Consider the following 14,741-nt stretch of genomic DNA (forward strand, 5'->3'; position numbering starts at 1 on the left):
ATTTAAAATAAAAATAACATGAGGGCACTCCGGCGTGTACAACGTTTCGTTACAAGCACTTTAACATTTGTTGCGATCACGCTATGCTATGCGCCTCCACCACGCGAAACGATGAAAACACAACGCGGCTCGCGACTCGCACGCAAAACATGAATAATTTCACCGGCGGACAATCCGCCTGCCATCCAGCCACTTGAGACATAAATATTTGCCACGCCAGTGTATTAATATTGAACTCAAGCGCGGCGATGACATCAAAAACAAATAAAAATTCAAACGTAATAAAAAGTACACTCTAAGTGTATGTGGTATTAGTTGGTTCGAGGGCGAAATAAAATATGGTTGTCAAAAATGTCACGCGCAGAAATTTCCGCGTGAATGTGCAGTGTGGTTTTTACGCGTGGAGATTTTTTGTGGTTGGCGATTAAAATTTTAAATGCTCCTTAATGTATCTAACGACGCTATATTTTTTCGCACCGAAGATAAAGTATACTCTGTCAACATTTTATATATTTAAGAGGAGGACTTTTTTGAGCTCTTCATGCCTGTCGAGGTGATAAATATCTCAAAACCAGAACGTGGGCGAAATAAATTCGTATTTTTAATCAAATTGCGTCTCCGGTCAAGGATAAATAAATACCTGTTTAATCAATTACAGCAATTGATCTCGTCGATATCCTTTATGCGTTCTTGTTGTCCTCGCCGATGGCAATGAATGTGTGGGCTCCGCCGGCAACAAATAAACAATACATAAAAGAAGAACAAATAAAAGGGACGATGTGCTTTTTTACGGCGAGAACATGGCGGACATTACGTGCGGACGTACGTCGGACAACGAGAAAGGGCATTTATGCTCGCCCGGAAAGGTTGAGCGAAGTAAAAGTGGCAGTCATTTTTATGGCCATTCAGCGAATTGTCGTTTCGAGTAGTTTACGGCGTCACGCCAAAATGCAGCGCAGCAAGGATAATGTCGGACAATGAATTAGGTTGGCAGGAACATGGAAACACTCGTTCAATAAAAAACCTAATTAATAAATTTAAATAAAGCGTAGTCCAGATAATATCGACGCAAAGAAAAAACGCGTTATTAAACTGTAAATTTATGCTTAATATCCATTCGAATGCATCCATGCAGAAACGGCTTAATTTGAAAAGCCAAACGACCCGAAGCGTTTATTATCATTGCTGCCGAGCGCTGTTTGTTTATGATTAATGTTGTTTATTTGTTCAAACGGCACCTTGGCGCTCATCCCCAAAAACGCCGAGAATTCTCCGTAAGAAAAAAATAAAACGCGTTCAATAAAAACTGCACAATTCTCGCAATTTTTTCCACACGACAAAATCAACTTATCGTCAAAATTAAACATTTACCAATAAAAAAACGAAAACGTTTCCGCAACATCTTGTTTGCTTTTAATATCCTACGCACATAAAAATTTTAATTTCTTTGCTGTGAGGACGATTGTGCTTTATATCCTTGACACAGGACACACGTTCCGGTGCGATTTCTGTATAAACGTGGAGGGAAAAAATTCGCGACGTCGGAAAAAGGTGAAGAACCATTCGGAGTTTTAATTTCCGTCGTTTGCTCTTTTCATTTTTATAACGATTTTTTTCTTGCTTCGCGTTTTAATATAAGTATTAAACGATCGCCGTTAAAACGTAATAAACGTAATAAAACTGCATGCACGCCGCGCGGATGTGAACATTTTATATGCACAGTTACATTTTAATAGAACACACATATACAGGGTGTAATCAAAAAATTAATATTCATTTATTTGCTTCAGTTCAGATTAAATCAGAATAATATAGTTAAATATATTGCACTAAAATAATACCTACATATATACTTAACCTAAAATTATTACTCTAATACAGTTTATCCCAGTTTAGTCCATGTAATATTAATTAATGTAATAAATATTGGCACATTTTGTCAAAATAAAATATTTACACGTTTTGGCAACCCAAATAGCATATTGCGTGTATGATTGGTTGCCTATAATATTTTTAGATTTTTTTTCGCATGGCATGTCTACATAAAATTAATAAAACTATAATTTGTGACTCAATGTGTGAGTTTAACCCTTTTCCAATGGCATTACAAACCCGTTTAACAAAATAAATTACATATTTAATAAGGGCCATTAGTTTAAACAAATTATTGCTTATATTACCATACAAGTTAAACCACTCATGCTAGGCTAGTTCATACAACGCAATTTTTATCTACTCTGCGTTTAATTATTTATGTACACATCGGGTAATGAGATCGAAACGCAACGTAAAATTATAGCTTAAATTAAACCACTATTTTTGCGAAATAATTGTTCTTGCGCATTGTAACAGTGTAGTAATGCAGCCGACAATTCAGCCGGGTCTAGGCGCGGTTTGCGGGGAGGCGGCGGAGCACAATCGCGTTCTGCTCGGAAAATATGTCGCCCGAATGGCCCGCGGCGCACCGAAACGAACTTGTGGCGCGCGCGAACCTGCTGGATGTCTTTCTCGGCGACTGACTGCGGCCGCCAGTGAGCATATGTGTATGTGTGTCGACTAGGTTCATATTCAGCGGTGGCGGTGGTGGCAGCAGCCGGCACACATATGCTCTACTGAAGCATCCGACCGAGCAAACAGCTCGACAATCTTCAATCTCGCATTGCAAACCGACGCAAACGTACAAATATTCATAAATTTTCGAGTACAAGTGTATAAAGTCCTCAGACACTTTCAAGTACTTCTTTAACTCAAATATAAACTATAAATATTAATGTATTATATTATAACTAACCTTTAATATTATTTAATTATTGTAATTTAGAAGTTTTGAAGTGAATTTTGTTGAAATTGTGGTTTGAGCAAAGCGGACACATTTCGTCGCAGATGTTAAGTTGTTCATAACTTTAGACCGCAATAATTTTAACATATGGAGTTAAATTTCCTTGAATTATTTTGCTATATGGCAATTTTCCTTTGTGGAAAATAATTTACACATTGTACAGTAAATTATATTGTGGAGGCGCTGGGCGCCCACCACTTTACAATGTTTTCCGATGGCTTTAAAATCTGTTCATGAAATCATCTTTTCCTCAGCATGACACGGCACGTTCGGTGTAGGCCGCTTACAAAACAGTTCGTGCTTAGTGGTAATTAACGTGGATGTTATTATTCTTTTCTGACGGCGAGACGTTGTTTTTACACCGTTCTACAATCGCTTTATTGTATTCTAGCGCGCTTCAATTTTTAGAATTTTATCGATACCTAATTAATTCACGAACATGTTTTGAAAACACACAGACATGTTTTTACAATTTAAAATACTTAAAAATATTTTATTTACATTAACATAAATATTTTTAAAGAGTGTACGTGGTATAGAGTTTCCAGACAAAAATAAAAATATGGTGCGTTGTTTTCTTGTGTGTTTTTGGAATGAAACTTAGGCAATAATACAATAATACTTTTCTATGGTTCATTAAATCTGTCAGTCCAATAAATTAAAATCTAACATACCTACTTAATCAATAATTATTTACAAATCTTACTTTTTATGCTTAATTTTGATCTGAGGTTGTTTCACTTCATGAAATCCTCACTTGCCATTTCGTTTGGTCCTTGATTAAACCAATCCCTACAAGGGTCAGTATTGGGCGTTCTGCTGGGTGAAGCTCACTGGGCTGAGGATCAAATCCGGGCCTGCAAACAGAGAAAAGCTTTAGTCGCGTTGGCGGCGTCTCTAATCCACTTTCTTTTAAATCCTTTTTTGAATATGTCCCTGGCACAAAAAGTACCAGCGTTCCTTTAATCGCACCGGGAGCTTAAGCCGTACATATTCGCCCGAACGTGCGCTGCAAAGCGGGAATTATGTTGTTGCATAAACGAGATTAGCGTTCAAGCGGGCGATTTTTGCACAAAAATCGTGTTTTATTGCTTTATTGCGTTATTAACGCCGCCATACCAATACCACTACTATGAAATTTAAAAAATTGATAAAAATAACTGCAGAATAAATTATAATTTAAACTTTATGACGTCGAAGAAAGCTCACTTGCAAGCGGTACGGCTGCAAAATTAATCCGCAAATGGCGTGCGCGGGTGCTTGAACAAATGACAGGTGTTTAACATGAAAATTAATGCGCGCGGGCCGCAAAAAAGACATTAACTTGCTGTACGTACACGCGGCACTTGTGTGCAACGCTGTATATGCATTATAAGTGTGCATAAATTTAAATCTATCTTGCATTATGCGCTCCCACATGCGCCAAGTGGAGGCGCCGGGCTATAACGCAATTAAAACACTATTAATTCAGCACTAGAACATCTTAACCAAACGATACCTTTTAACTAAATTTCTACATAATATTACAACGTATTTTTTATTTATTCATTGTTATTGTTATTAATATTAAAATTAAAACATAAAAAATAAGCAATAATTGCATTGTATTGCTTCTATGTAAGTTTACGCAAAAGGTGTTGCTCGCATGTCCCGCATGTGGAGGCGGCGGCTGTCGGCCTCCATTTTCAAATAACAGCACCACCGTTATCGGCGCGATCAGCGGCGGTTATTACTCGATCGGCGATAACCTCGTGAACGGCGTAGGCGAGTCGAGCGCACCTCTCAATTGGGACGCATTCATGCATTCATGTATACGAATGTGCACGGCGGAAGAGTACACATTAGCGGCATAATGCATAGGCGGCGCGGACACAAATGCAGCCGGGTGGAAATATAACTTCATAACTGCATGCACTCATTTTATGACTGCCGTGTGCGCTGTTGGGAGGTGCGTGTCAAAACATGACTTTACATTCTTCCACCGATTGAGACATCAATTCATTCAAATATTGAGCTTTTATACAAAAAATTGGCTGAATTGATAAATTTTTATGTGATTTGTTGAGGAAATATTTACGAAAAACTGTTTTTTTTTTCTCTACAATTTTGTAGGCTTTTGGTATCTCGAATTAGCAGATACAAAGCCGCAAAAGCCGAACCGCTCCGCATCGATAAGGTCCAACCGACGCTGGTTGGGCCTGAAAGATTTAGACCGATCCATTTTCGGCATAAACGTGCCCTTTCATTTCGAGCCCACGACTGCGGATGGCCCGTCTCGCTCGGCCGGCCGTGATTTACTGCCCCAAACGTAAATACCTTAATGCGCATTGCGTTTGTGTGTTTATGCCGAGATAAAGCTGCGTCCGCTGCGTGTATTTGACCTACGAATCAAAGACATTTATTTACCTAAATTGTATCTACAAGACAACTATTCCAGATAAATTATTTATTTAATAACTTCAACGTATATTTATTAAAATTTATTCTAGAAAATTGAAAACTATGAGACATCTGTTGAATATTTAGGTCGTGTGCTTTTAGCTGCCTTCTATAAAGTCAACCTGATGACGCACTGAATAGAAAATGCTTTAAAGTGGAAGCTTTACCGGTTAGGCCGGAAGTAGAAGACGAGGTAAAAAACCAAAGCTCTCCATGGAAAAGGTCGAGCACCTTGAGGAGCTTGTCCTTTGTGTCGGTATAAAATTTCCATTTTCAGCACTAAATTGCATTTGCCGATCACAAATCGTTGCCGAAAAAACCAGGTCTATATAAACAAACCATACATTGTAGACATCCATCGGGATCCTTCAATGCCCGGCGCCTCCACATAATAAAATCACATATAAAAAATATTTTACACATTCACATTTTATTAATTGAATAAAATTAATATAAAAAATGATTTTCTGTTTGTTTTGTAACGTTGGCTGGTTATTAACGTAGCGGATATCCAGAGAATATGAGGAGAGTATTATCGCAAAGTATAAATAATTCAATGTATCCAGCGGGCCACGCCACGCCTTTAATTTATATACCCATCTTGCGATGCGGAACGAAGAGGCGGTGGGTGGGTGGGTGAGGGTGTGGAAAATCCCTCCGATTAGGTATTTGCCAAGCGGATCAGCGCCATCGAGAGCCGTCGATATCGCGCGCCGAATCGCTTTATTTGCCGTGAGAATTACGCGTCGAATTACGCGCCGGATTTATTCGCGCCGGGCTCCTAACGAACAAAAAATTGATGATAAAAGTTTCCCCAATGGAGCCAATCGGCGAGGGCAATTCGTGAGAATATTAGCTACAATGCCGGGCGGAAAAAGCGGCGCGCAAAAACAGCAGCGTGTTAAGAAAGTCACGGCGCAAGGAAATAGAAAAGACCGCAATAATGCTGACAACTATTTAGGCGAAAAACTGGTCACGGAAACTTTGCCCGAAGCGAAAAAGTTGGCAAGCGCCCTGGCGGTCCAAAAAGACGGGAAAAGTTTTATAGTTGTTTGATACTATTTGATACTACTTAGCAGAGCTTTGCCGCGGTCACAATCACACGAATGTGTAATAGAACCGGATGGAAAAAGTATTTCAACTAACCCAATCAAGAAAATTACAGATGAATATTATTTATATCCTTTTTTCGTCTTATTTTTCAAAATACACGTACCTTGTGGTTTTTGAGAATTCAACGTAACATCCAATTCTCTATCCAATTCGGTATTGTACACGCTCGCTCGATATTGCGCCGATCGCCGATGGAATCCTTCGTTGAATCCAGCTTCCGACAATTCCAATTCATCAGGCGGTCGACTGCTTCTTCGTCGCATCACAACCTCCGGTCGTTTCCGACAGACCAATATACTTGCCACTACGACAATTCCAAGTATAAGTAACATGGCTGCTGATGCTAATATCACCAACACCAATGTCAGATTAATTGAACTTGAATTAACCATCTCTCTTGATAATCCTGCACAGAATTAAAACAACATGTGATAGTAATCTACTGATGACTCTTTAATTCTAGTTCTAATTCATAGCTGTTAATTGAATTATTTTGTATTTCCCCCCTGACAAATTCAAGATATCTGGTTACAACGTATGAAAGGAAATGAGCGATTAGTGTTTGGTTGGAAATTAGCAGAGGGTCTTTTCGACGCAAAGAAAAGGGGTGCAGTTGATAGCATTTGATAATACGGCCTGTGAAAAGCGAGGGGATGTCTCCGGACACGAGAACACGGGGTCAACGCGATAATTGATCAGTGCGGCCATTATTGCTAATTGAATGTTATATGCTCCCTATTACAACATCCTCAAATCTAATATAGGCATATGGATCTTCAATTAAGTAATTTGCGATTATTTGAATAGGCTATTAATGACATAGTGATTATTATAATCTTATTTTGTAAATTACCATTTTCCAGCGGTGTCTCCACGCGGATGTTCGTGAGCATCACTGGCGGATTGCTGCGGCCTTTTGCGTTCACAGCGTAGACCAACAACTGATAGGCATGTCCCGGCTGTAAACTGTGCAATCTGCAACGCAAAGAACATGGAGATAGAGATAAATGGGTTGTAATCTTGCAGTTGAATATCAATTGACTTATGCGATTGCATCTTACCGGAAGATAGGCGTCTCGCCGAGCACGCGGTATAAGGGGGTGGCGTTTTCAGCGCCCTGGTCGCTGAGCGTCGTTTCGACTGTGGCGGAAGCATCGCCCGAACCAGACAGGTTGTCCACTTCCAGTACGAACGACTGCCGCAAGCCGCCGTCGCGACCCGCTGTGCACGACACTTCGAGACCGCCGCCGTGAGTCGCATTTCGGATCACGCAGTCCGATGGCGGTTCGGGCACGTCTGCAAAGATACAACATATTGATTACCACAAATTGTCATCACAAAAAGTAAAAAAAATTGTTTCTAGTAATTAATGTTGGATTAATATAAAAATTTATTTAATTTTGCATTATTTGCACCTGAAAAATTAAAAGTAAAGACGCGTGCAATCGTTAAAGCGTAACTGTTCCCCTAAGATATTAAAATTTCATTTTGCTCGACGACATGCCTTGTCCGCTCCCTCTTTCCGACTTGGCTTGGCTTATATTATTATCGCATCGGGGTCGCGTCGTATAAATTTAATTCCGAATTGAAAACTTTTACGATTCTCCGACAACTACTCGCTGGCAGCCAGTGTGCCATCGGGTTTCATTGCCTTTTGCAGAAGGGCAAAAAATGCCGTATCAAGTAATGCTATCGCATCTTTGTTCATTTGCTTGATTCTGCATTTCGTAGAAATTTGAGTGGAACTTTTTCATAAATAACTTTTAGACAAATGCAAACAATTTCAATCTTTGCAAGTACACAAAGAATATTGTTATGATGAAAAAGTGTAAAGTTTTCAGTTTTGAGGAGTTTTAGTAACGAAATTATAAGAATATTATATATTAAGTATCAAGGGCGCTAAGTAGGAGATTAACAACGTTTACTGATGTGATGTATACGTTATTTTTTCAACTTCCTCCTATAAACCTATTGTAAACATGATGTGGAAAACGCCCTGTATCTCCCGAAGTAATTGATTTTTTTGGAGTTTCTCACCGGCATGTCAGAGCTCGAGAGTCCCTCTATATAATGCATGCCTTTCAAACCATCTAATCCTTTCACAAGTAATTTTAAATACCCTTTAAAAAAATGGTTGTTTGTAAAGTAGGTTTACGATCGAGATGTTTACGTGATAACGTCTTATTGGTGATATAAGTTTTGTTTGTTGCAATTGTTGTAACACTTCACTTGCACTTCACATTTTGTTTTACTGTTAGGCTCCCCGCACAGTACAAACTTTTTATCGGCCGATAAAACATTCAACGAAAACTTAACCGCACGAGAAAATCTCCATTCGCTTGTATGCCGCTAGAGTGAGAGAGACGGAAGATTGGTCAACTCACTCGAACGCTATGACTGGCACGGAATGACTGGCAGCGCTCGAGATGAGACGGGAGATCGGTCCGTCTCTCTCTCGTTAAAACGAGAGGGGGGTATACCTGCGATCGACCTCGCTCGTGACACAAGTTTCTGAACCGGTCACCCGTAAAACGATTTTAAAGACGTTATCACGTCAAAATTAGCATCTTTTCAAAAAAATTTAAAACATAGTGATGAAAACACCCAGGATCTTGTAAACTAATGGACTTTTCCAAAGTTCTTCACTGCTATGTCAGAGATTGAGAGTTCCACTACTCAACGAATATCTTTTCAACATCGTAGCCCTCTTAGAAGTGCGCTAAAATGCCCATTAAAAATAAGCATTATACAAAAAAAATAAAATTATTGTGTATAAAACACCCAGTATCTCGTAAACTAATAGACTTTATCAAAATTTTTCGCTGCTATGTCAGGGTTGGAGAGTTCCACTATGCAATGAATGCCTTTTCAACTTCCTAGCCCTATTAAAGGTGCATTAAAATGCCCTTTAAAAATAAGCATTTTTGAAAAAAATCAAAAACATAGTGTGGACAATTCCCTGTATCTCCTGAATTAATTGACTTTCCTAAAGTTTTTCAGCGTCATATTAGAGTCCAATAGACCCTCTTTATGTTACATTTAATTTGACCAATCTAAGCCCTTTGAAACTGCCTTGAAATGTTCATCAAAAGTTGACAATTTTGTGATATTTTGAAAACATCATGTGGAAATCGCTCTGTTTCTCGTTAACTAATTAGTTTTTTTTAAAGTTTCTCAACGTCATGTTAAAGTTCGAGAGTTCCTCTACACTATGCATACCCTTTTAACTTAATTAATCCTAGGGAAGTGTGTTAAAATACTCTTAGAATATTGCTGTTTTTTCCAGTAAATTTTATTTTTGGTAGTATAACAGAGTAGAACTTTTTTGTAACAATTTTTTTTGGTCCAAAAACAGGGTCAAACAAATTCTCTTAAAATATTATTGGTCAAACATCAGGGTCGAACTTTTTTTGTAAAAACATTTTTCTGTCGAAGAACAGGGCCGAACTTGTTTTCCGATATATATTTTCGGTCAAACAACAGGGTCAAACTTTTGTGTTATAATTTTTTTGGTCGAAGAACAGAGTCGAACTTATTTTCCAAAAAAAGTTTTCGGCCGAACAACAGGGTCGGACTTTTTTATTTAATTTTTCCAGTGAAACCGGCGAGTTTAAATTGCAATAATCTCGAGAACTAAAAGGGCTACGGAAAAAAGGACTTCGTATTCTTGATCCTTAAAGAATTCTCTATAAGATTGCATCCTTTTGAAAAACGACCAAAAATGCATAAAAACATTTAACGAAAAGATTTTGTTATAAAAAAGGGAAAAGATTTAGCTTTTTTATGTTCGAAATTAAAAATTGAAATTTTTAAATTCTGTTTTCGGATTCGGATAAATGATTTAATTCTATATCGATTATTTATGTAACTTTTTTGGCTAGCATTTCCCGTTTAGGCCCTATTTACAATTTTAATAAAAGAATGGCGTGAAATGAATAGCGAGAAAACCAAACTTTGTTACTGCTATTATTAACAAAAAGTTTTATTTTAGAACAAAATTTTATGAATATAAAGTATTTAAAATCATATTTTCTTCTATATTTGGCAAATAAAAAGTTGTAATTTCCAATTTTTATGTTTTGGTTAAGAAATGATAGAGAAAACGAATAAACCAGTTTTTCGCACTTATCTGGAAAACCATTAGAGATAAAGAAAAACTGGTTTCATATTCTTATGTAGAATTAAATTTTACATTATATAATATGTTAAAATTTTCAATTATCAACACTTATGTAATAATTAAAAATGGTCAATAACTCCAAAACTAATTAAGATTGCGCAACCAAAACTGGATTAATGGATTCCTGGCATTGTTCTTTATCAGTTTGGAAAGTTTGGGAAACATTGGAGGGGTAGTTTTATTTGATCAGTTTTGAATTTACCACCCATTTTTCAAAATATTGATGTTATCGAAAAACTGACTTCATATCTTTCATCCCCTTGGAAAACTTTATCGATTAGCTTTTTCCATTTTCTTCTAGCTTAAAAAAAATTTTTGAGTCCAAAAATTGTCAAGGGTAACCTCTTGATCTTTTTTGGGTGGTCTTTGGTCAACTTTAGAAAATGGAAAAACTAAATCTGCCATTTTATAGATCCTTATCACGACATGAATAAAATGAAGAAAGTTTTTTCTAACTTTATTACTTTTTGAGAAAATTGCGGTGAAAATTTTTTCAGGCAAATGTTATATTTGAAAGATTTTAAACGTTATCTTTCCTAGAATATCATACTAAGCATTATAGTGTTTTCGGTTTCTCTCTTCTAGTTCCTGAGACAATTGATTCTAAAGTCTCTATGAGAATACACGTTTTATTTATTGACATCTACAGAAAAATTCTTATTAAGTTATTAAGTGAAAAGTTGCTTAAAATGGATTATTAAGAGCTTCCCTACACAATCGGGTAGTTTTTATTGATTAATAATACTACTCTTTAAAATGTCAGACGCATCCACCATTTTTATCATTATTCATAACTTTTGTAATTTAAAATTTCAAATGCGCAGATACTAGCACCACCCAGTGACTAAAATCCGTGACTAAAGTATTTTAGTCATTGCTTCGGCTGTCTATGGTTAAATTATCACTTTTCCTGTTTCAAAATCGTTGAAAACTTATGTGTTAAAATTTTGAACTTAAAAATGAAAGTAGAAAAATATTTTTACCTTAACACATTTAGGAGTTATAACCCCCTAAAATGTTTATCTTATCATTCAATAATTATCCATTGTGCGCATCTCGTGAAAACAATAACGCACCCCCAGAGTGTTGTGTTGCGCCCCTCACACATGACGAGCCTGCCCGCCTGCACATCACGCGGATAATTAATAAAACGTCAGCGGCAAACGCAGGCGAACACGTCCCGGAACTCCTGGTGTGCCCGGGGAGGTTGGCGTCTTCGACATCCGGATACATATTGCCGCGCGCGCGCGCTCCAATTAGTTATTTCGAAACCTAATCTCGCACGACGTATGATTATAATCCACGCGTACGGCGAATCGAAACAGCATCGATATGAAACGTCACTCGTTTGTGAAACTTCTCAACAAGCCTATCCGTCTGTCTACTTACAGAGTGACCCCAAAACATATAATATTTATATCATTCAAAGGAATTATTTCGAATAGAATTTTTGAACACACTGTATACATATGCCATTCACGTCTGGCGTGTTCACGCGGTCGTCTATTGTGTGCGTGTCGAGGGCGAAAATTAAGCTTCGCACTCTGTTACATCCTCCAAATATTACCCAAAATGGGTAAGGGTGATTGCGTGCGACTGGTGATGTTTTATTCTAATTACTAATAGGAGTAATTATGAAAACAATACATTTTAATTTTGATTTTCATTTTTAAAATAAAAAAATTATTTCAAAATAGTCAATATGTTCCGATTGTGTTTTTTCACCAATTGTACAGCTCGAACACTTTCCGCCCGACTCGTTATACAATACTTTGTCAAAGCAAGCAAACTCCCCGCTTGCGAACTGATATATCATTTTTCCCGGTGCGTTTTTTGCGCGCAGCGTATCCCGATGCGTCGATACGCCTTCGCAAATAAATAGAAAAGAAGATGAGTAATGATAAAAAATTTTAACGCTTGCGACGTGATGCCCGACTCTGCAACCCGCCCGAATCGAATGACATTCGCGCAGCAGCGAGCAAAAACGCACGCTGTCCGTTCGATACAACACTGTTTTTTTTTGTGCTTGCTTTTTGTCCATCGCGTGTGCATGCACGCGAGCTTCGTGTTGCGCCTCGACCACAACACTGAGTGCTGTTCCTTGTACGTCCCGCCCGCGCGGCCCGACTAAAAGCTCCCGAGCTCTCAATTTATACGTGCCAATATCGAAGTTATCCAATATATTATAACACTTGAAAGCAAAAACGTCCGCCCGCTGCTCTATGAAGAGTTATTAGACTCACAATGCGCGCAATTCCCTGTCGATTCTTTCTTCGCGCGCGCGCGCCAGCGCTTTTTTTCCGCAGCTTTTCGCCCGGCATGATAAATGAGCGTAAATAATGATGAAGCCGACATGCAGTTTTCATTAAGTTTACAGCGGTACTCGGCGAGATTAGCTAGATTACGCGGAAAATATGTGACGCCAAAGTTCATTACAACATTTTTATATATGTTTCACACTTACTAAATTACTGGGAGCGATTTAATTATGAGTCAAATGGATATTAAATGTAAATCATTGCGTGTTCACACTGAAAAACATATTTTTTCTACTTTTACCTCCGAAAAAAGACTTTTTTTACGGTTTGAAACATGAAAAGTGGCAATTTAAATCTCAAACGGCTAAGGCCGTGACTAAAATACTTTAACCACGACTTTTAGTCACGGGGAAGAGCTACAGTGTCATATAAAATGTTGCTAGAGTACCGCTTAGTGCACTTGAGTCCTAATTTACCATTTTTGTCGCTCTGGGTGTTAAAATAGAATTTTTACTTACGTGCTTGTACAATATAAAATAAACAGGGTGTTTCCTGTCTGCCAACGTGATTTGTCGCCCAGCATTGCAGCGAATCAATGTCCATCGCTCCCGGAGTAAAATGCAGCGTTGAAACGCCAATTTTATTCTGCATTTTCCCGCCTTGAATCGGCAGCACGCCTCGACTGGTATTGTAAGTCCAATGAAATCGCGTCACTTCCGGTAGGGCATCGACGTGACAATGCACCACCATGCTTTCGAATGGCACCGCGCCGACACGCATCGTTTCGTAGCCCTTCTTACATCTGGGTGCATCTGAAGCCAAAAAATAAATAAATTAGAATCCAAGTTATTTCATAGTGTATTTCTTCATTTCGCGCCTCGTAAGAATGAAATATGATGATGGGAATGATGAATATCCTGAAATTTCGAGTGCATCTCCTCATGATGATGTCGGAAACGCTTGAGAACGCTGAGAACGGTTAGGAAATGGTTATCATTATCGTCGTGAGTGCACTCCGCATCAATTTGTAACTATAATAACTTAATCTTCTTTTTCTGCGCGCCGGTTTGCGGTTTGAAAGATGCCACTTTCGGCGAGCATGATAATGCGGCAGCTGGAGGGCTCGATATCGGGCGTCATCTCATCACCGCCGAGCGGAGATGAGCGCCAAACGCGAGACGTCGTTGACGAAATTATAATTTCACGAATCAATAGCGCGACGCCGCCGTCGCTTTGTGCAAGACGCGAACAAATGTCTTGCGCGGCGCGGAAAAATGAGCGCGCTCCAAGATGGAAAATTACGATATTCATTCAAATACTTTTCCGATTCGATGGATCTGATTGACACATTATTCTCGATCTTGGAGAGCGTTGGGCGTATACAGAATCGCGAGAAAAACAAGAAAAACGACAAGATTTCAGTCGGTAATCCCAGTTTTTCTGGCTGCGGATTTGTCAGACGACTTTTTCGGATAACTTACATCGATTGATGAATAATTTCGAGCGAAATTTCAAGTGTAATTGAGTTGGAGTCAAAGCAATAGTTATTTACATTGAAAATTAAACCGAATCCAGCCTTGGAGGCGAACATAACGCCGGTAGTTGTAGATGGAAGATGATGGCAGCCGGCTGCCGGTGTTCGCTGCTCCTTTAAACATTTAATTAAGCGAAACGGGATATGAGACGCTGCATCTGGGATTCGGTTGTTGTTTGGTAATCGCGTCGCTAGGTGCGCGCGGCATCAAGTGGCAGCCGGGAGATAATGGAATGTCTATGTCTACATCTCGATATTGAACATCTGTTGTGTGCTCGCGCGCCGTCTGCGACCGCCCTCGGAGACACGCGCGCCGAAAGATGTAAATGCCATGGCGGCGGCAGCGGGAGCGGCAGCGCTAACGTTCGCGAAGTGCCG

The 14,741-nt window shown here is 38.8% G+C and overlaps 1 protein-coding gene across 1 annotated transcript in view; it reads right to left on the reverse strand.

Moving 5' to 3' along the window:
* Positions 1-1,753: 1,753 nt before the first annotated feature.
* side (motor axon guidance molcule sidestep) overlaps positions 1,754-14,741 on the reverse strand; it is a 36,072-nt gene continuing 23,084 nt past the window's right edge. The window contains exons 10-14 of the mRNA XM_065311717.1: positions 13,348-13,641; positions 7,453-7,687; positions 7,245-7,366; positions 6,495-6,797; positions 1,754-3,696 (exon numbers count right to left, since the gene is read on the reverse strand). Coding sequence (XP_065167789.1) covers positions 3,641-3,696; positions 6,495-6,797; positions 7,245-7,366; positions 7,453-7,687; positions 13,348-13,641 — 1,010 coding nt within the window. The 3' untranslated portion in view covers positions 1,754-3,640. The remainder of the gene's footprint in view (positions 3,697-6,494; positions 6,798-7,244; positions 7,367-7,452; positions 7,688-13,347; positions 13,642-14,741) is intronic.

Source organism: Atheta coriaria, unplaced genomic scaffold, assembly GCF_025399875.1.
Source record: "Atheta coriaria isolate IRGN ID8LTWV9N9 unplaced genomic scaffold, Caltech_Dcor_3.1 hic_scaffold_9_pilon, whole genome shotgun sequence".
NCBI lineage: Eukaryota > Metazoa > Arthropoda > Insecta > Coleoptera > Staphylinidae > Dalotia > Dalotia coriaria.